This window comes from Acomys minous (genome assembly GCF_964271855.1).
Source record: "Acomys minous genome assembly, chromosome: 5".
In the NCBI taxonomy this organism is placed as follows: Eukaryota; Metazoa; Chordata; class Mammalia; order Rodentia; family Muridae; genus Acomys; species Acomys minous.
The window spans coordinates 37,447,801-37,469,267 of record NC_140494.1 but is presented as its reverse complement, the minus strand read 5'-3'; the positions used below and the strand labels follow the sequence as shown (position 1 = coordinate 37,469,267).

At 44.5% G+C, this 21,467-nt stretch overlaps 1 protein-coding gene across 1 annotated transcript in view; it reads right to left on the bottom strand.

The window, feature by feature from the left end:
• The window catches only part of ADCY2 (adenylate cyclase 2), a 358,775-nt gene extending 358,137 nt beyond the window's left edge, over positions 1-638 (bottom strand). The window contains exon 1 of the mRNA XM_084782845.1: positions 229-638. Within this exon, the coding sequence (XP_084638971.1) occupies positions 229-450 (222 nt within the window). The 5' untranslated portion in view covers positions 451-638. The remainder of the gene's footprint in view (positions 1-228) is intronic.
• Positions 639-21,467: the final 20,829 nt, after the last annotated feature.

The window sequence follows — 21,467 nt, the reverse complement described above, 5'->3', positions numbered from 1 at the left end:
AGTTGGCCACCCAGCTCAGAGATGCTGAACCCTCATGCCCAGCCGGTCCACCTGGATCACGCCCTGGCAACTTTATTTTAGGCAAAGCCTTCCAAGGAAACTTTTCCTCTGCCCACAGCTCTCGCCCTAGCCAGACCAGCCTCAGACAAGGCGCAGGGGTGAGGAGCAGCCCGGGGCGGGACACCGTAGCCACCAAGGTCCCCACGGTGCCACGGGGAGGCCACTCACCAGCCCGAGCGCGAAGAAGACGGCAAGCAGGGCGAGGCAGGCGCCCATGACGATGAGCAGTAGGAAGACGATGAGCGGGTGCTGCTGGCTCATACAGTAGTAGGACTCATAGAGCCAGTCCCGGGACCGCTGCAGCCCCTCGCCGCCTCCCGCCGCCGCTGCCGCCGCCGCCTCGGCGCGGTCCCGCAGGTAGCGGCGCCGCCGCATCGCCTCTTGCCACATCGGGGCGGCTCGCGGGGCGCCCGCCGTGCGCGCCCGGCCCGGGCAGCGCGGCTCTGCGGTCGCCTACCGCCTGCCGCCCCCGCGCCGCGGCGACCCGCCGGCTGCCCGCCCGGAGCTGTGCGCAGGGGCCTCGGGAGCGGGCGGAGCTCGGAGCCCCGGGCTGGGCACACTGACGCGCGGGCGGGGGCCGGGGGCGGCCTCAGGGCAGCTCCCGGGCGCCGCCGCAGCCGCCGCCGCCACCGCGCGCGAGGGCGGGAGCCACCCGGCCCCTCGGCCCGCCTCGCCCCACCCCGCGCGCGGCGCACCGGCCTCCGCGCAGGGGCGGCGCCGGCCCGTGCCCACCACCGCCCCCCGACGACGGCCAGGCCTCGCTCGGGGCGGGGCGGAGGGTGAAGCTGCTGACCTGATCCTAGCCCTCCACCCCGCCCTGAGCCACACGGTGGGACGCCCCTTCCCCTCCTTTTTGGACTTCAGTCAGGTAGATTGGGGCTGCAGTCCTGCTATCCACTATAGCAAAGCACAGCCTGGGGGCTACCCTTGGTTGACCTACCTGGCTGCCAAGATCCCCACACCCTCTCCAAGATCTCACAAGGCAGCCAGGAAGGAGGCTGCATGCTCCAATAACCCAGAGAGGTCCCACATCCCTGACCACCGCCCCTCTTTACCTCTTCAGTGCCCCTACTTAACAAACTGGCTTCTTTTTCACTTTTTTTTTTTTTTTTTTTTTTTTTTTGCCATAACTAGCCTTCCAGTTCAGGGCAGGGGTTAGATACCCCCCCTCCCCGCCCCCAAGGACTTGTAAGAATGGTTCTAAGAGCTCAATTACACAATGACTGGAGACATCTGTGGTCCTCAGGTGGAAGTTGCTGCTCATTCTCTGCCCTTGGTTCCTCATGGGCCTCAGTGTTTATATCCCAGATCTCAGAATCCCTTCAGTGTGGCAGAGATGGCACTGAAGTTGTAGCAAGGGGCAAGACTTGGCCCTGTTTAGGCAAAGTCTGTCTGAGAGTCAGACATGCCGCTTGCTACTTTGAGGGAGTAGATGTAGGAAGGCACCGGAGACCTAGCTGGGTCCTGTGTGCAGACTGGGCAGGCATCTTCTGCCCGCGACTTGAGACTTTGCTGCTCTTTCTAGTTTCTATATGCCACGTCTAATCACTGCTATTCAAAAGATTGCTTCTAGAGAGTTCCTATTCTACTGGCCTCCCATCCAAAGAAATCATAACCCATTTTCTCTCCAAATAATTCCCTAAGGGACTCCAGAAAACATCAATGCACCAACAGCCATCCCCCAGTCTCAGTCAGCCCCAGGATTATATTGCCTTAGAGCCTTGCGTGTTCTCTGACTGCAGCCTGCCCAACCTGAGCTGCAAAACAACAGGCCCAGGGAAGATGAATAACTGTGTGACTTGTAAATGCTGGACCAGGCTGGCCATGCACCGAGATTCAGACCCAGGTGCTTCCAGGGATTTTATTTTTGGCAATAGCCCATGCCAGCCAGATCCGGAGGGTGAAGACACAGCTGTGTTAACCCCTGCAAAGGGCAGGGGTGAAGTTAATTTCAGTAGACTTGAAATCCAGAACAGGGAGTCCCGGGAAAGAGTTGTTGCCACCCCCCTCTTCACCCAGTCCCGGGCTTTTTCTATCCCTAGGGACCTGAAGAGAAGAGGAGGAAGCCATGGATGGGAAGGCTTCTCCTATGTCACCTGGAATTCCTTCATCACTGCCACTAAGGAGGCCCTAACAGTGGAACCAGACTTGTAGAGCTCCTAGCTCTGCTTGATGTCTGCTAAACAAAAACTCACCCTTGACTACCCTTCGACCTAGCCCCAATCTCTCCTGCTGGCCCAAACCCTCTGCTTGACTGCCCCCCCTCTTTTCTGAATCAGGACCAATGAATACTGTATTCTCGGGTTGTACATGTATTTAGACATCCTGAAAGCGAGCTTTGGCAACAAATAGCACTAATGCATAGGACTTATAAGTATCCGGGGCTGATGCCCCTGCAGGAAACCAGGCTGAGTGGGTTGTGTGGATTCTACATGGGGACCTTGCCAACTGTCCCAGTGCAAGACTGTCTGGGTTGGGCAGAACTGTGCATTTCCAGCCCTTCCATCCTAGCCCCGTGCTGCTACTCAGCTCCTCTGCAGCTCTCTGTCCCTTGCTGCCAGCGCTAGGAAGCAACCGCCTTCACCCACGCGAGAACAAAGAAGGGGAATCTGTGATCTAAGTGTAGGGGTAGGGGCTGTAAGACTTAGGAGGGAACAGCAAATGCTTAAGTACTTCCTTTTCTCTAACAGCAAAATGTATTTTAATATCCATTGTTCATGACGCATACGGTAAGGAATTGTAATGCAAGAGATTTTGTTAAAGTAATCTTAAAATATTTTGTAAAAGGTAAAATAAAGGCAAAATCGAACTGGTGGGAGATGTTCAGTTACCCATTAACCAATGGGTATTTAATATTTAATAAACACATATTTATTTTGTGCCTAGCACATATTCACTAAATGCTCAGGGGGTTGAAGTGTAGACATTCTGAGACCATTTGAGGAGTTTTCAATGTCCACAGAGAGACAGAGCTCTACAAAGCAACCAGGGACAAAAATCCAAGATTCTTCTCTTCTTATTCTCCACTCAGCTTCAATGATGTCACCACACACCGCGGCCTTAGAAAGGATATGCCATAAAAAGCAAGAGTGTATCAGCCTCTTCTGTTACTTCATTGGGGCTTATTGCTTTATTTTCTTTGGGGTGCTTATTTTTATGGGAGCCCCTGTCAATGTTTTATATGTAATACTTAAAAAAGCGAACTATCAAAATGATTACTATTCTATCAGTGTTCAGGGCATCCATGGGACCAAGAAGGCTTTTACAAAATTCACAACAGTTTTTATTTTGAAAGGGAGACAAAAAGAAGAAGAAAATAATAATCCCTAAGCAGCACAAATGACAAACAAAATGAAAAATAACCTTTAGTAGAAAGCCAAGGCATAAAATATAGGCTTGTGACACTAAAGGGACCTCCAAGGAGTCCTCTAGCTTATTTCTGCGCCTTTAGGTAAAAGGACTGCTCCACGGCAGCAAAGCATGAGGAGTAAGGGGGCTTGCCATAAATGTACCCTGCATCAATTTGTGACAAAATGCATAAAGAAGCCAACTAGGGAGGCTCTAACTGGGCCTGAGGGAGGAAAAGAAAGCAGGACGCTTGAAAACTTCGCCTTCCCCGCAACACTAGAGGGCAGCCTTCTATCTTGCTGAGGAGAAGCAGCACTCAGGCTCTCTAGGGTCTGATCCATGTGTATGGTGCAAGGTTCTGCTAGCATCACGTTGAATTCTTAATAATGTTCAAAAAAGGCGCCTTGCATTTCCATTTTGCTGCTGGCCCTGCAGATTAGGAAGCCAGTTCCCCTAGCAAGCTGTATACAGCAGCAGTCTTGTCTATTCTGGGTTGCCAGGCTGAAAACAAGGTCTTCTCTGCCCAAGACTCCACCCTTGCCTCCTGATCACACTCCCCACACCGTATGCCCCATCTTATTGATTGAAAACCAAGTTATCACATTGCAGGACACGCGTATGCCCAAGAGAGCTTTACTTTAAAGTAACCCATGTCTTACTTCCCATTTCAGACCCAGGTGGATTAGTTCTGTCAATATGGGTGTTGCCATACGCCTCCCAATGTCCACAGTGTCCTCACTGATTACATAAAAGTAGACCAGTAAGCCTCCTCACCAAGGGCAGAGGTGGACACGCGCCAACTAACTCCGGAAGACAGGTGAGCTGAGCACAGTGCTTCCCTGTGTGTTCATGTTTCTCGCTGGCAAATATATTACTAAAATTTATATAATAGAGAACGAAAGTTCTGCCAACAGATTCATTATCACCTTGAAATACGTTTTGTGTACTCGGTTAACATTTACATTTTTATTGAGCCAGACTGTCTTCTTTGCGGTGGTGAAAGAGCTGAGACATCTGAACGGAAGGACTGATTTGGGGTCATGACTTTTCAGAGATTTCAGTTTATGACCACTTAGCTCTGCGCATGGTCCACTAGAAGTGGCTCACAGGGGCAGACAGTAAGAGTGGAAAGAGAGAGAGAGATGGAGCTGAGGATGGAAATCCAGAGATCAGCTCGCTGATGACGTTCAAGCTCTTTAATGGTTAATAGCTATTGTCAGTTTGACAGGAGCCAGAGTGAGCTGGGAGACGAACGTCTAGGCACGATTATAACAGAGTTTCTAGATTGAGATAATTGAAGTGGGCAGTATCATCTCATGGGCTGAGGTCCTGTGAGGAATAAAAAGGAGAAAGAGACCTGAACTTGAGGAGCATCATTCACCTCTGCCTTCTGGCTGGATGCAATGTGACCAACTACCTCTTGCTCTGCCACTCTGACCTCCCTGCAATGATAGACTCAGCCTTGAACTGTGAGCCAAAATAAACCCTCTTAGCTTAAACTGTTTCTGTTGGTTATTTTATTGAGGTGATGAAAAAAAAGTAACTTATACAGACGCGCATGATCCCATCAATGCCTCCCCCTGAGATCCAAGACCTGAGCCTTAGCAAGGGGGTGTGGGAAACATGATCCTTCACATCCAAATCCTAGCAGTGAATGCCTTTCAAGTTGTTAGGGAGTAATGCAGATATATTCTAAGATTAAAATATAATGTACTGAGAGCAACGAGAAATTCTCTCTGTGATAAGCAGTGCTATGATACTGTTCAAGGAAATTTCTGTCCAATTCTATCTCCCTAGTTCCATTCAGATAACATCGGTCATGGTTTTAAACTACAACAGACTCTTTGATTCATGGTTTCATGTCTGAATCTGAAAATAAATCAAGCTTACTGCTAGTATTCTTCCACATGGTCTGATAATAGCTGCCAGTGTTCAGATAATAACTTTCTTAAAGTACTGAAGTTTGTTCTGTCCATGATGTTAATTGTGCATCTTTGGTAAAAAAAAATCTCTGAACTTTAGATCATTTATCTTTGACATAATTAACTGATGTATTTATTATGAAGTGTTTCCAAACCAGTTTATTTTACTCTGACAAGTAAAGGAATGGCTTTTTAACCCAATTAAAATATTAAAAGTAATATAAATTGGACTATTTTTAAAACTGTGTTGCACTTTCTGTTAATAAGTGCTATTTATTTCAAACTATTTCTTCTAAGAAATTGAACATTTTATTAATGGCATGCCAAGCCATCTTTGTGAACATAAACATTTTCTTTTTTCTTTTAATGTAATTCCCTCCCCCATCAGATGGTCAGTTCATAAAGGGTAGAAGGATTTTGTTTTTTCTGTCCAATGTTATATCCCTATGTCCACAATTTGCAAAACACTCAGTTAATGAATGAATAGATGGATGGATGGATGGATGGGTGCGTGGGTGGATGAATGGATGGATGGATGGATGGATGGGTGGGTGGATGGGTGGGTGGATGGATAGATGAGTGAATGAAGAAAAAGTTAGTCTACTTCTTTTTAAAAAGATAGCACAATGTATGAACAACAGCAAGCCTTTCTAGTCAGGATCTAATCTGCCAGATTTCCAGATCTTGATGGGCCTGTGTTGATAGGTGCTCCTTTGCTCCTAAATGAAATAGTGTCCTTCCTTCACCATGTATTTACACACGTCACCATGCTTTGAGATATAAATTGGCAAGATTTCCATTAAAGACGGAATGCTACGAATTCCACTTGACCAATCCATCCAAGAGCAACAGCACTTCTGATGTTAGATCCTGAAGAAATGACAGCGCAACAAATGTGTTCACAAAAAGATTATTTCAAGACAGTACCATTTGGGTTGGTTTTATCAAAAGAAACGGCACTTGGTACTGTGAGTCTCCAGTAACCCATCACGGAAGAACAACTGCAAGATATATTGGTCGAGCTCCACAGGATTTGTGTGGCGTCGGTGAGAGCTTCGTGTCTGCAGACCTAAGGTCGTGATATCGGCAGAAAAGAGATAGGGCTAGAAAGAGGTCAGACTCATAGGCACCCTTCTTTTGTTGCCACTGACTGGCAAGCTTCAACACCAGAGTCCTTGTTGTGCCTCCTGACTTGCCCCTTTCCCCAAATGAGGAATATCACTCAGAATTGGCTGGCTAGGGTTGCTGGATGTTGCATTTGTCCTTGACATTTTGAAAAAAACACTATATATTTCTAAACTTCATTTCCAACATTATGACCCATTAATACAAATTGAATTACAGATTTCAGACTACACATTCAGAGAAGTTGCTATTAAGTGGGAGATTTAAAAAGAAACCCGGTATATTCTTGGCTGTTTTTTACCAGCATACTGAGCATTAAAATGCAGGATATCTTTGCATATCCTCAGACCTAAATAATTAGGTGCTTTCGTTCCAAATGGAACCTGGCCACAATCTGGATTCCCTCACAGATGGATGGATGTGAAATTGAAAGTTGACATCTGCCAAACCTTCTGCTAAGCCAAGTCACTTGTAGCCCTGCTGAGCTAACTCCAGTTTCTTCCTTTTACTGTGGTACCTGCCCACATCCCCCAAGCCAAGAAGCTTTGCCAACTTCACCCAGGCTCTTCTCAAGTCTCAGGCATTTCCTTCTCCCATCTCCTGTTCCTGATGCAACTGCCTCACTCCAACTCTAATACCTTATACCTCTAGACTCAGGCACCAGGCGCGCAGAGCAGCAGGGAAGCCCTACCCCCTGCCATCCTCCCGACTACACCCCTATTTGTAGACCCACACCTTGTGTGCTCATTTCACACACTTTCTCACCATTGGCTTCCCTTGCCTGAGCCACTGTCTGGGGTGTGGGGGTTACAGGACCCCCTACCTCCTGTCCATTCTCAACACAGGTAGCAGGGTGTTCAGTTCCTCCATCCTGGCTTTACTTTGAAGCTGTGAAATAACGATTGTCAAGCAGTATTTAGGGAGGTGGGAGGCTTAAAGAGAACATTTCATGAGAGTGTTTTTATAAACATATTGTCGCGATAACTGGTATTTAGACTTGTAGTGTCATCCCATGTATACTATCATGGTCATTTATATCAATAGGAGCCAAGATGTATGAACACTGAGTTTCTACCAATATGATATTCAAATACAGAGACTCGTAGTATTTTAAGTCTTTGTATCCAACTAAATAAAGGAAAATCTCTTCCCAGTATCCTAAAAGGATAGAACCCACCCTCTCCTGCACGGGGACCCATTGGCTACCTGAGGTACAGTTCACTCGGCTCTCTTGTATTTATTCCAGGTGGTGCCAGGGACAAAGACGGAAGGCTGCAGGGTTCCTGTGGCCAGCTGCCTTAGGTTAAATAAGCTGCAAATGGCCAGATACTGTTAATGTGCCAACCCTATGTTGACAGGCAGTGTTTACACCATTACTGGGGAGCATAGAAGACATTTTCATGCTCAGCAGGCTAAAGGAATAAAACGGCCATCTAAAACCTAGATACATGTTATTGCATTACGGTCTAATAACTATTATATGGCAAAAGGCCTGCCTCCCCACTGAGGCCCTTACCTCTAAATGAATTCTTCCCAAGAGCCAACAAGTGGAGGGCTTATCTGAAAAGTTGCTAGATAAAGATGAATAAAAAAGAAAAATGAGTAAGGTAGTTACCATTAAAGTATCTGAAATGAAACACGGAAGGTCAACATTAGGCTGTGAGTTGCACAACTTGCTTTATGCCAAGTTCTGCTGGTGTGCTGATGCCTGCTCCTAAGGCACTGTTTGCAGAGTGCATCCTGTACGGTGCGCCACAGCTTTTCTTACACTGATAATAAGTTCTGCAATAATACTTATTTTTTTTAACTTTGTAAATACGTACTACAATTGAGCTTATTTCAGATGAAAATTTTACAAAAATTTTACCACACTGGCGCATTGCAATAAAATAGCTACCAGCTTTTTGTACCACCTTAGAATAGAATTATAGGTCAACTTAAGGGTAAATGATATGGAGTAGGATGTTAGAAATCACCAGTGATTTTTGTGGAACAAGAGTGGATTAGTCCTTCTTTCGATGAGAATATCCAGGATGGTTTTCCTTCTTGAGTGCCACATATTCCTCATTCAAACAACTGGGGTCTACCAAGTAGTGTGTGTGTGTGTGTGTTAGTGTGTGTGTGTGTGTGTGTGTGTGTGTGTGTGTGTGTGTGTGTGTGTGTATGTGAGTGTGTATGTGTGTGTGTGTGTGTGTGTGAGAGAGAGAGAGAGAGAGAGAGAAAACTATAACAAGATGAACTATAAAATAGATTTTAAATTTGATTTATGTAGTTAACCAGGAACCAGGACTCCTTTTCTAGACACTAACAGGAAGATAACCCCTGGAGCATGCAGAGAGAGTCCCAGACAGTCTCATCTCAGAAGAGCACAAGCAGAGGCAGGGCTCCTGTCCCACCCCCGCCTTTCACCTGGCTTTCACTAAATGAATAAGCCCTGGGGATGCCTGATCTTTCCATTAACTGCTTAAAGAATGCTTATTGAAATTGTTTATGTTCTTATGGTTGTTGGCCCTGGATCATAAATTCTCAATAAAGACCTTTGGAAAGGGGGTCTTCTACCAGACCAATTGACACAGTATTATTTTATTTCTGCTACTATTTCTTTATTTGTATCACAACACAGAGGTAATCTTTTAATTCCCAAGTCCCCTTTTTCCTCCTAGCCATCTGAATATTTCTGTTTTTCACTAACTGGTTGATTGACACCCCATCCAATTCCCAGGAAGGGTTAGCAGATTAATGACAGTCCTCTGACTGTTCTGTTTTGAACAGAGCTAAATTAGAATGATACTTCCAGCTATTTTGGAAGTAGGTGGGATATAAATTTCAATTAAATAATAGTTACCAGGATACAGAGATAAAAAGATAATTAAAATAAGCTTATTTTAAGGTGATTAATGAGCACATGAAATCTAGATAGACTTGACTATTTTTGAATGTTTATTTACTTGGGGAAATGAATATGATAATGTATTTCAAGGAGTGGCATCATAGGGTAAGTACTACGGAGCAGGGGCCAGGGCCCCCATGCACACTTTGCCAAACAGAAGCCTTGTAGAAAAGCTCGCCTTAGGAACTGGGATTCTTAGTCTCACTGTGGCTTCATTGGCCACTCAGATCTGCAGAGAAACTGACTTCTTTGGGTCCCCACCAATATGCTGAGCTCTTTGTGAAGCCAGTCCCTCGTGGGTGGGGAGGTGAGCAGGCCTCTCCATCGTAGCATTCCATTCTGATTCTGAACCAAGCAGCGACCTTTGTAACTACCCAAGGTGTCATTCACAGGCAGGAGGCCCAGGTTCAGGATATGCCTGACTTTTCCAAACATCATCCAAGTTTCATTGAGAAGGGACAAGGAAAGGCTTCCATGATCCCCAACCATGAGAACTCCTCCCTCTACTAACAGCCTCTGAGGTGTAACTAGCCCCAGTAAGTCTCTGCTGATGGAGTGACAAGCTAAGGTACAGCTAGTCAGCTTCAGTGACCTTCCAAACCAACACAACTCCTGGGACTCCCCAGAGGCCTCTGCTGGGCCACAGGGACCCAGTTAGACCCAAGCAAAGTGGCAAACTCTCTTCTCAGGTATCTTAGGGGCCTTCTAGAATTCAGGGGTGGCACAGGAATTTAAGATGCTATTGATGATAAATAATTGATGGTGAGGCCAGTGCATTTTAGCTAAGCCTTCTGTCCCCTCACCCTCCTGTCCTATACAGTCTCTAGTGAGAATCACACATACTTTGTGAGTCCTTACATAAAAAATTATACTGATGGCTATATCCCATCACCCCATGGTTGACTGCTTTGACTATCACACACACACTCAAAAATCTACTTTCAACCTTAGCGTCAGTGAATCAGAGCATACATCCCTTTTACGTCACCCCAGGACCTCCCTCTTTTTTGCTTCTTTCTACTGATTTGGGATCTTCTGTTTTCTATTCTTCACCATGACCCTTTTCCCTGTGCTTGAAATGAAAAGCGGTCTTAGATCTGCGTCCCCAGGCCCATCTTACAGTATGCTAAAAATATACTGGTACTTAAGCTTTAAATAAGAAGACGGCTGCCCATCTGTGACTCAATAATCTAGGTAATTACCCTACCTGGAAAGTCATCTGGAGGAGGCAGGTAATGGCTCCACGAGGTCCTCAGTGCTCGAGACCATCTCTCCCCATCTGGACTAGTATTCTCTGAACTTGCTACTTTTCATCCATTTAGCCACTGCTGCTGAATGCTCCTATACTCCCAGCACAGGATTCTGAATGAGAAGAGACTGAGAACAAAAGGACATGGCTTCTAGAACGTTCCTTCTTCTGTCACATTGTGGAAACTACTACCTTCATGCAGCTGAATTCCTCTTCATGAGCGGGGGCTGGAGGTGGGGTGGGGGGTTAGGGGGGGTAGGGGGAGTAGGGGTGTATTGACCTGCCAGTCATAGCAAGCAGTGAGGCCAACAAAGAAATGAGGTCCCACTGGAATTCACTCCTGCCCAGAACGTGTGTCAAGCAGATGCCTAAACTAAACCGTTAACCGCTAGCAGAGTCAGCAAATAAGAAAATGTAGATTGCCTTTCTAGGCTGTGGAACCCATCCCAGAGGATGTGGAGAAATGTCAGCACAGCAGAGCAGCCTTGTTCTCTTGACAGTGCCTTTCTCCTACAAGGATTGCCCTACTTAAAAAAAAAAAAGTCAAGGTCACTGATAAGGGTAAAACATACTTAGCACTCTCTTTGTTCTTAGATCTCACCTCTCCTGGGACTCCTCAGGCACCTGTCTAGGGAGAGGGGGGGAAAACTTCAGAGTGAAGTTACAGAAATGTATCTAAAATGTCTCCAAGGTTGTGCTGGCTTCCTTTGCAATTCAGGAATGGCTGCTAAGCACACGCTAACTGTGAACAAAGCCAACTGGAGATGCTCTGCTGGTAGAGTGTTAAAAACAACAAGTTGGAATTGAAGAGAAATACATTTTGACTCAACATAATGGGAGTTACTGAAAATGCAGCAGATTATCTAGTGAATTCGTAATGATCAGGATCTCCGGTGAATACAGATTGGACAAGGAGAGTTCTGATTCTACTATTTCAGAACACTTGAATGGAATCTGATAAGCGTAGCTACAACAAATAGAGGAATGATAAAGGAGCCATGTTTTTCAATGACAATTATGTCTCTGTTAAAATTCTGGATCTGAGGCCAGAAATTTAATGGCCAGCATCCTTCAGAAATCAAAGCTGTCAGCCGACAACATATGTGGCTTGTGACTATTGATTCTTACTAAATGTCAAAGGCTTAGCTTGTATCCCGACAGCCTACCTTGGCATGTTTCCATAGAATCTGTCCCCTTTCTCAGAACTAATATATGTAACACTACAAAACTGAGTCTAGGGAAAATGTTCTCTAATCCCATAAAATATTTTTAGAGAGCACAAAGCATCTGTCTTAAGTTCACAGTTGGATCACAGAATCAAATGATACTAGGGAATATTATTAAATCCTAATGCTTATTATTTTATACTATCATGACATTGTTATTTTCTTTGGCAGGTACGAAAAGTTGAAGTGAAATAATTTATTCAGTTAGAACTAGTTTAGTGATGTTTTGAGATACATAGTAATTAAACACGGCTGGTAAGCTGACTGGGTGGGTAAATCAGCTTGCCACCAAGCCTGACAGACATGAGTTCAAAACTCAGAACTCATATGATGGAAGGAGAGAAAGACACCTCTCTCTCTCCCTCTCTCTCACTCTCCCTCTTTCTCACTCTCCCTCTCTCTCTCTCTCTCCTCTCTCTCACTCTTCCCCCTTTCCCCTCCCCTTCACACATAAAGAAAGAGAAACCAACAAATGCATTTTTTTATTAAAAACTAAAAAGCTCAGTTTTTTTTTTCAGTAATCTGTCTTTCTGTGCTGGCAAACTCTCAACCACATAAGCACTGCTTTCAGAAATCCATGATTTTATTTTCAAAGCATAAAGTTAATTTAGGTCCATATCATTATTGATAATAATTATTGTTATCTGAATACCAAATTATGAAGATTAATTAAATAAATCCTGATAATCACCATTATTATTGAATTTAGTGATTTATAAATAAACTTTTACTTTAAATATAAATTTAATCTGTGATTACCATCTGCTTAGTGTATATTATTGCATGTTCTGGTAAAATTATACTCATTTACATAATTACAGATTTTGTATATATTTTAATTTGTAGCATAATTTATAAATATACGTGCAGTATTTTGTGATGAATTCTTGCTATAGTGACCAGGTTGGTCTATAGGCCCTGGGTTCAGGAAAATCCCATGCTTTAACATCCAGTTTATGGGAGTAGAGGTACATACTTCCATTGTTTGAATCATGAATGAATAATGCTTTCTTTTTCTTCTCCTCCTCCTCCCCCTTTTCCTTCTCCTCCTTCTTCTGGTGTGTATTGGTGTGTGTGTGTGTGTGTGTGTGTGTGTGTGTGTGTGTGTTGGTGTATAATACATATATATGTGTGTGTGCACCATAACATGTGTGTTAATGTACTATACACATGTGCATATATGCATTTAACAATGTGTGCAGACATGTGCATGGACTGGAGCCAGTTTCTATTAGTGTATATAGAGGTGGAGGACAACCTAGGCTGTCATTCTTCAGGAAATCTATTCTGCAGGTATCTATTCACTAGTTTTTGAAACAGGTTCTCTCACTGGCCAAGTTGGCTACACAGTCTGGCTAAGGTCCTCTCTTAGCAATGGAATTACTTACAAGCATGTGCCTAAGGTTTGCTGCTCCTGGTGGTGGTGGTGGTGGTGGTGATGGTGGTGGTGGTGGTGATGGTGGTGGTGGTGGTGGTAGTGGTGTGTGTGTGGGGGGGGGGGGTTGGAACCAAACTGAGGGCCTTGTGTTGAAGGCAACTATATCATCATCAAGTGAGTCATCTCCTCATCTTTGAAAAGTTCTGTTGTCTGTGAAAGAAGTGTGGAAAGACAATTGAGTGGAGAGTGGGGTATGACTTTCTCACGTACTCTGGTGCCTCACATTTGACCATGTCCCCTGGAGGGGGAGATCTGGTGGCACTCAGAGGAAGGACAGCAGGTTACCTAGAAGAGACTTGATACCCTATGAGCATATACAAGGGGAGGTAATCCCCCTCAGGAGCAGTCATAGGGGAGGGGAATAAGGGGAAAATGGGTGGGAGGGAGTAATGTGAGGATACAAGGGATGGGATAACCATTGAGATGTAACAAGAATAAAAAAAAATCTCACTAAAAAAAAAAAAAGAAGTGTGGAAAGAGCAGTGGAAAAACCTGCTCAGATAAAGCTGAAAAAGTTTAGAGATACGTGTGGCCGTGTGAACACACACACACACTCATCATAACATACTAGAGAAAAATCCACTCAGAAAGCAGAAAGCATGCAAGGGAAATAAATTCCGCAAAACTAGGACATGCACCGAACCAAGCCATCTATGCCTTGATCTCAACCTGTGAGCATCCACAGCAGAGTCCTCATCAGATGGGACCCCAGTGGGAAGCTGGGTATCACTGGCTTAGTTGCCAGGAAGTCAGTGTGAAGCTGCCATGGAAGAGAGGAGGAGACCACTGGCTGGGTGGAGATGTAGCTGAGTGCTGCTCAGCTGAGGGTTGTTCTGACTGGCAACAGAGGCAGGACAACGGGAGAAAGGGAGACCCAAGGGGGAATAAACTCTCAAGCCATGGAACCTCAGCCCAGAGAACCACTTCTCTCAGTGTTGGTCCAACTGTTTTTCATTTCCATCTTATTCTCACCTTCTGTCCAGTAAGAACACCTTGTGACTCACATAGACCCGCACGGGAGGCTCTGTCCCTTCCAGAGCGTTTCCCAGGAGCGTGAGCTAGAGGCAGAGTGGAAGAATACACCACACGTGGACTCTTGTCAGCTGCTGACTCTGAAAGGCACAGAAAGGCATCATCCTCAGTGACACCAGGCATGTTTTTACATGATGAGACGTATACAACTGGGTTTGTTTACTTATCCCATTTTTAAAATGCATTCGTCCACTGTCCTGTGCCATGAGTAATATTATACACATGTTTTTGATGAGATGAGCCTGAATCACACATGGAATGCTTCTCTTACTTCTGGCATCACAGGGTGAGGTTGGCTTGATGGAAGTGTGACAGCTGAGGGACCAGGCGATTGGTCTTTCAGGATAACAGCTGAATGCCAAGTCACCCCAGTGCTCATACCCTTCTCATCATAGCTCTCTTACGTGACTTGGTATGATTTAGACATCCTAAGTTCATCTGCTCCTGGGACGTTAAAGTGATCATAATGGTTCTTTCTGGAGTGAAGTGTCCAGATTCACAACTTGATTTCAGAGAGCCTTAGAGAACCTAGACTATGTAAATAAAGCCACAGACATCGAGAATATGTTAGAAAACCAACCAGGTCTCCCTGTATGTGAACAGTCATTAATTGTGTAGACATTTACATTTGTCTTTTCTACACCAAACTCACAACTTTCAACTGCTCCTTCTATGGCACACACACACACACACACACACACACACACACACACACACACACCATATCTGAGGAATTTTTCTGTAGTTATCAAGATATTAAGAGATGTTGGCATGAAAATAGCATGAGTCAAATCTGAGCTTTTCTGATTCATACCTGGCTCTAAACAATGAAGGCCCTGGCTGTAATTTCATGTGTAGGTCATCACTTACTCTTCATGCCTTTGAGAGGTTGAACTTTGCCATCATTTAATTTTTTATTGATGAATGTTAGCTCTGTAATGATAAAAAAATGATAAAAGAAAAGTAATATGACTCATTTATGTTTCTCAATCACTGTCAGTGGGGACAGAGAGACACTACTTAGTGGAGTAAGGCAGAGTGGCTGCCTGGACAGTTACCACACTCAGCTCACCACTCCATCCTGATTGTGAAATACCCCCACCAAGGGGCCTGTAGCTAAACTGACTGTATTCCATTTGAACAGAGCCCAGTGTAAACAGGGCTAAACTGCCATGGCCTTGTCTAAATATGGCTGGGTCACTATTTGTGTGTCTAGAGTGTGCACGACCATTGGTTTCTGTGAAGAACTTCATAGAATCAATGAACGTTGTGGAGAGAAATAAACTCGGGAGCATGCGTGACGTTGACATCATGAGAAGGGAAAAGAAGAGCATTGATGGAGGTGAGCCTGTGGGCCAGCGAGTGTCACCGGAAATCTCCTAATGGAAAACTATGCTTCATCTCTTCCCGCTCTCTGCCCCATGATTCTCTTGTTACCTGTCTGTCTCCAATCCCATTTCTGGAAAAGTCCTACACATTTTTTAAAGCATTTTCTGTGTTGCCTGATCAAGAAACCTGAAGAAATGTCTGGCCTAGAAGCTATGAGTCAGCCAGTCTTGGGAATATTTTTAACTTTGTTTAGCATTGTTCCCTGATGAATTCATCGATGTATATAGTACATCCTGAGTACTATCACTCCCGCCTCGTCTTATTTTCCTTACTCACCTCTATTGCCTACAGGTCCCATTCTCTCATTCACTTCTTTTCATTTTGTGGCTCACTGAGTTGAACCTGGGCCATCTGAATAACTACTGGTGCGGAAGGTGTCCACTGGGGCCTGATTGGTTCTTCACCAGTGGGTACACAACTAAAGAGAATGGCTGCTCCTTCTTCAGGACCCATCAATAGTCAATAATAGCAAAGCTTCAGGGCCAGTGAGGCCTCCCTCCATCCAGGATTGGCAGGCACAGTCTTGCACAGGCCAATCCCAGGTAGCTGCAGTTGCAGGTACTATGAGACCATGATTCAATAGCAATGCAGTGCCCAGAAGACAGCGCTTCATATCCCTTCACCCTGTTTTCTGGGTCTTATATTTCTTCCCAGCCTCTAAAATTCCTTGGCTTTACAAGGGGTGGTACAATGTCTCCGTAGGACTGAGAACTCAACTGTTACTGATTTTTGCTCCCTTCAGCAGCCATAAGTGCCTAAATACACTGTAGTCCATTGCAAAGAGACTTCACAGATCAAGGATGAGGGTAGCATGTGTCTACAAGTATAAACATAGACATTTAGAAGACAATATGACACTGTCAGTTCTGCTAAGCAGCAGTAGTAATTTTTCTGCTAGGACCCATTACCTCTTCGTCGATGGGTTGTTGTTGTTGTTGTTTGTTTGTTTGTTTGTTTTGTTTTGGGGGGGATTGTCAGATCACCAGGCATGGATTTCCTTTTCTGCAGAAACCTCAAATCCAACAACCAAGCAGTTAATTACCCCTGCAATGGAAAAAATGGTATCATTGGTAACATAGCTTTCAAATTTTGTCACTGTTAGGATTAGTGCTGCCTTCCAGTGTTCTGAATGAATGAATGTGTTAAGAAAATGGGTAGAAATACCCTCAGGGATTTAAGCAGAATAGAAAATGCACAAGAGAAAAGTAAAGATATCAGATAAAGAAGACATGGTCCAAAGAGCTTCTGGTTAAGAGCCCAGTGCAGAGAAAGCCACATGTGTCAGGACATAGAAGGGAGAGAGCAGAAGCCTCCAGAGATGAATTCTTAGGCTGTGGAGAAGAAAAGTACCACAAGGAAGTGATGAGCAACCTTGGGTGCAGCCTTTATTGGGGCTACTGTGTCGTCTTCACATCTCCAGACACTGGTTGAACAGATATGCCCTATCACACATCCTAGAGTTGCAAAGATAAATGGCTTTACTGTGGTGCATCAGCTCATGGTCTGGCATCAGTGGGCTCCTTGTTGGTCTTACCTCCTCCCCTCTTCTGTCTCTTCCTGGAAGGGGATGTAGGATATGAACTGGGCATACACATACTGCTGAGCACAGCCTTCTGACAGTCCAGCCACATCCTGTGCTGGACAAGGACGATACAAGCAGTTCATGTTGGTTTGGCAGGGTAATTACCATGAGTTATTAAAACCAAGTGTGTTTTTATGGGACCCTGATTGCAACTGGTGGCCGCCATCTCAAAGTCAGCAAAATGGAAATCCATCATCACAGAGTTGAAGGAAGGAAGGGGAAGAAGGCATGCCTAAAGTAGAAGTCAGACTATCTCAGGTTGGGATTTATTAGAAAATAGCTTTTAGTGCATTAGGTCTAGAAAACTGTTTACTTCTTTCTAGCACTGTATCATTTTATTCATGCGAGGCAGCACACGCCTCTTAATATATAGACAATATTTTAAAGGGGCCTCATGACTTCCTGCTGTCAGGTAATGAGATAGTGCAATAAAAGAAAAGCAAAAAACAGGAGCCAAGCCATCCCTGCAGGACGGGGATGTGTCACTCATATAGGCACAGCATTGGATGTGTGCACCTGTGTACATCAGCGCACCAATCGATGTGGTGCCAGGAACTGAAGAGCTCTCTCTGGGGGAAATGGGGAAATGGATTTAGAAAATTGGCTGCAGTAAGAAAAAAATCTTTACTTAATTTATGTTTCCATTCCGTGGGCCACCTGGTAGGAATTTTACAGCCTTGGAACCCCCGGGGGGGGGGATGGAAGTCCAGGGTGGTGGAAATGGATTTCAATTTGAGAAAAAATATCCCTGACCTTTACTTACATAACACAGGTATTAAGCATCCGCACAATAATTAAATTACTCAAGTAACATTTTTATCTTTTCACCACTATGTATCCTGTAGATCCATCTACCTTTATAAAATACCTGACTTTTGAAATAATATATTAGTAATTGAAACTTTCTATGACTTACGCTGACAATAGTTTTAGTCTCCTTCATGCATCTATCAATGTCCTCTGCTTCCCGCTCTATTTTCCTTCCAATAACTGTGCTCCAGCAGCTGCTCAGCATGTGTGCACTCTCTCACACAGTAGACTACTCTTACATAATGTCGCAAAGAGGTGATTTCCCTTCTGGGCACCAGGGAAAGTTCAGTATCCCACATCCTGGTGGCTGGAGGCTCAGCAGTGCCTGCAGACACAACTGACATGGAGAAGTCACCACACCCTTCCTGCTGCTGCACTCTGGGTCTGTGACCAGGCTGGGTTATGGGAACTTCTAGGAGTAAAGACCTTACCCAAGGCTTTTTACAAAGATCTTAAAGCTGAGAATAGCTTTGGGGAAGATGTGAGATCAAGCAGGGAAAGTGAGAGAAAGGAAACATAAGACAGGGTCCTAGCGAAGCTCTGACAGCAAGCTGGGAGGAGGTCCAGCCCTCAGGCTTGACCCTCCACACACTCAGGAGGTACTGTCCAACCCCTCAGGGACAGGCCTAGAAGCCAGGTCAAGGACAGGTAATGTAGCAGCTTAAAAGCCCAGAAGTGGAAGGCTCACATAAGCAAGGCTCTCTGAGAGCAGCAGGAGCTCAGCACGTTGATGGGGAAGCTGTAGCTCCTTTAGAGCAGGCTGCTGGGGCAGGGCAGGATTAGTGCCTAAGGCTCCTAGCCAGACAAAAAGGAGAACCTAGGACCATAGCAGAAAAGGCTGATTCATTCTACTGCTCTGAGGAATTTATCTATGTGAGCAAACTGTGCTATATTACAGAATGCCAGAAAGTATCAAATATGAATCCCATGTATATACACAGCCAAGATATAACTCTATTATGAAAATATATCTTTAAAATCCACAATAAGAAACAAAACATCTAATAAAATACAGACAATGACTATAGAGAAGATATTACAACACTATAAAACATTTAATAATGGCATATTACTTTCTAATTGTCATACACTTAGAAGTATAATTTAATATTATTAATATGTGACTATTTTTAATAACAATAGGATACTTAAAACTGATAACATAAACATAGTAAGAGAAGCCATCTTAGATATATAGCAGAAGATTGTGAATTGAAATAAACTTTATGAAAAAACAATTTCATAGTTATTCAATTTTTAAATTTCAACACAGTAATTGTAATATTATTTCTGACAGCTGTATATCAGTACATAAATGTGTTTATCACAGTATCTTGTAGTAATAGAAAACTACAAATACCTAAGGTCTGTCAAAGGAAATAATGAATCAAGAACGTGGGTCATACATAATAAAATTTTATACAGTCTCAACAGAGAATGACACAGATACATGTGTATAGGAAAGTGTCAACGGTCTCATAAAAGCAGGCCAGAGAGATGCCTGCACTATGTGGTCCCGCCTCTGTGGGAATAATCTTTGATTTTACCAAGGGCTAAAATATCAGCAAACTCGGGCTTAGCAATTTGTTATTTGTTGACTTAAATCTAGGAAAATCACAGAACAATGATAAATGAAACCAGATCACAGGAAAGCAAGCTTGAAGCCATTGGGGGACTTCGTGTGCATACCTAAAAACACATGATATTTTATTTATTAAGGGAAGAGAGGCACTGACTGTCTTAGTTAGGGTTTCTTTTTCTGTGAAGAGATACTATGACCAAAGCAACTTTTATAAAGAAGAACATGTGCCTGGGGCTGGCGTAAAGTTCAGGGGTTCAGTCTGTTATCATTACTGTGGGAGTATGGCGGCATGCAGGCAGACATGTTGCTGGAGAAGGAACTGACAGTAGGCAGGCAACAGGAAGTTGACTGACACACTGAGACCTCAAAGCCCACCCCTAGTGACACACTTCCTCCAACCAAGCCAACCTACTTCAACAAAGCCACACCTCCTAGTAATGCCACTCCCTGTAAACCTATGGGGACCTTTTTTTTTTATATTTTATTTACTCATGTTACAGTTCCCCTCTCCTTCCAGTCCTACCCTCAAGTCCCCCCTCATCCAAATCTCCCCTCTCCTTCTTCTCAGGGAACGGAGGCCACCGCATTGCCTTATGATGCCACCAAGAGTTTTTAAATAAAAATGGATAATAATATAAGACGCAAACAAGAGGAATTCCACAAGAGAGAGAGAGTAAACAGAGGCTAGCATGCCTGAAGTCATCTCCAAAGGGCAGATGGAGAGCCATGAAGTCCCATTAGCGCTGTAGACTGCATGCAGGAGTGTGGGAACCCTGGGGCCTCAGGAAGATCTACTCACACTCTGCACTGCAAGAGCCTCTCGGAGCACTTGAGGGCCTTGCCATGAGCTGTGATAACAAATCAAAGAATACAGTAGCATGGCACAAAGTGAAAGAATGAAAAAACCACAAAGTAAAGTATCAAATTACTTTAAATTTAAATGTAGGTGTCATTAAAACCATATTTTTAAAATGTATTTTAAATTTATATATTCCGTTTACATCCTGATCCTAGCCCCTTACCTCCTCTACTCCCGGTCCCTACCTCCCAACCTCTTCCCTCTACTTCCCCTCTCCTTGTCTTCAGAAAAGAGGACTTCCCCTCCCCCCACAATCAACCCACCTTAGAACATTAAGACATATCAGGACTGAGCTCCTCCTCCTCATCTACTGAGGCCAGGCAAGGCAGCTTCACTAGGGTGAAGTGACCAAAAACAGGCAACAAGAACCCATGTCATAGCCAGCACCCACTCAACTTACTAGGGGACCCACATGAAATTAAACTGCACATTGGTTACATATGTATAGGGAGCCTAGTTCTAACCCATGCCTGCTCTTTGCTTGGTGCTTCTGTCTTTGTAAGCCCCCATGGGTCTACGTTGGCTGATTCTGGTGATCTTCATGCAGCATTCTTGTCCCCTCTGGGTCCTTCTAGCCTTTCCTCCCAAGCTTCCACTGAACTCTTGAGCTCTAACTGATTCTTGGCTGTGAGTCTCAGCATATGATTCAATCATCTGCTGGGTGGGGCTTCTCAGAGAATGGTTAAGTTAGACTATTGTCTGTAAATATAGCAGATTCTCCTTAATGGTGTCAGAGCTTGGCCCTCTCCCATGAGGAAAGTCTCAGGTTGAGCCAGGCATCAGTTGGTTATTCCTTCTATCTTTATTCTATCCTTCTCTCTGTACATCTTATAAGCAGGATAAATTTTGGTTCAAAGGTTTGGTTCAAAGGTGCCCCCCTTTTAAACCTGTAGGTCATTCCTGGATAGAAGGTGACCTCCTCAGTCTCCTTGTCCCTCACTGCTAGGAGGCTCAG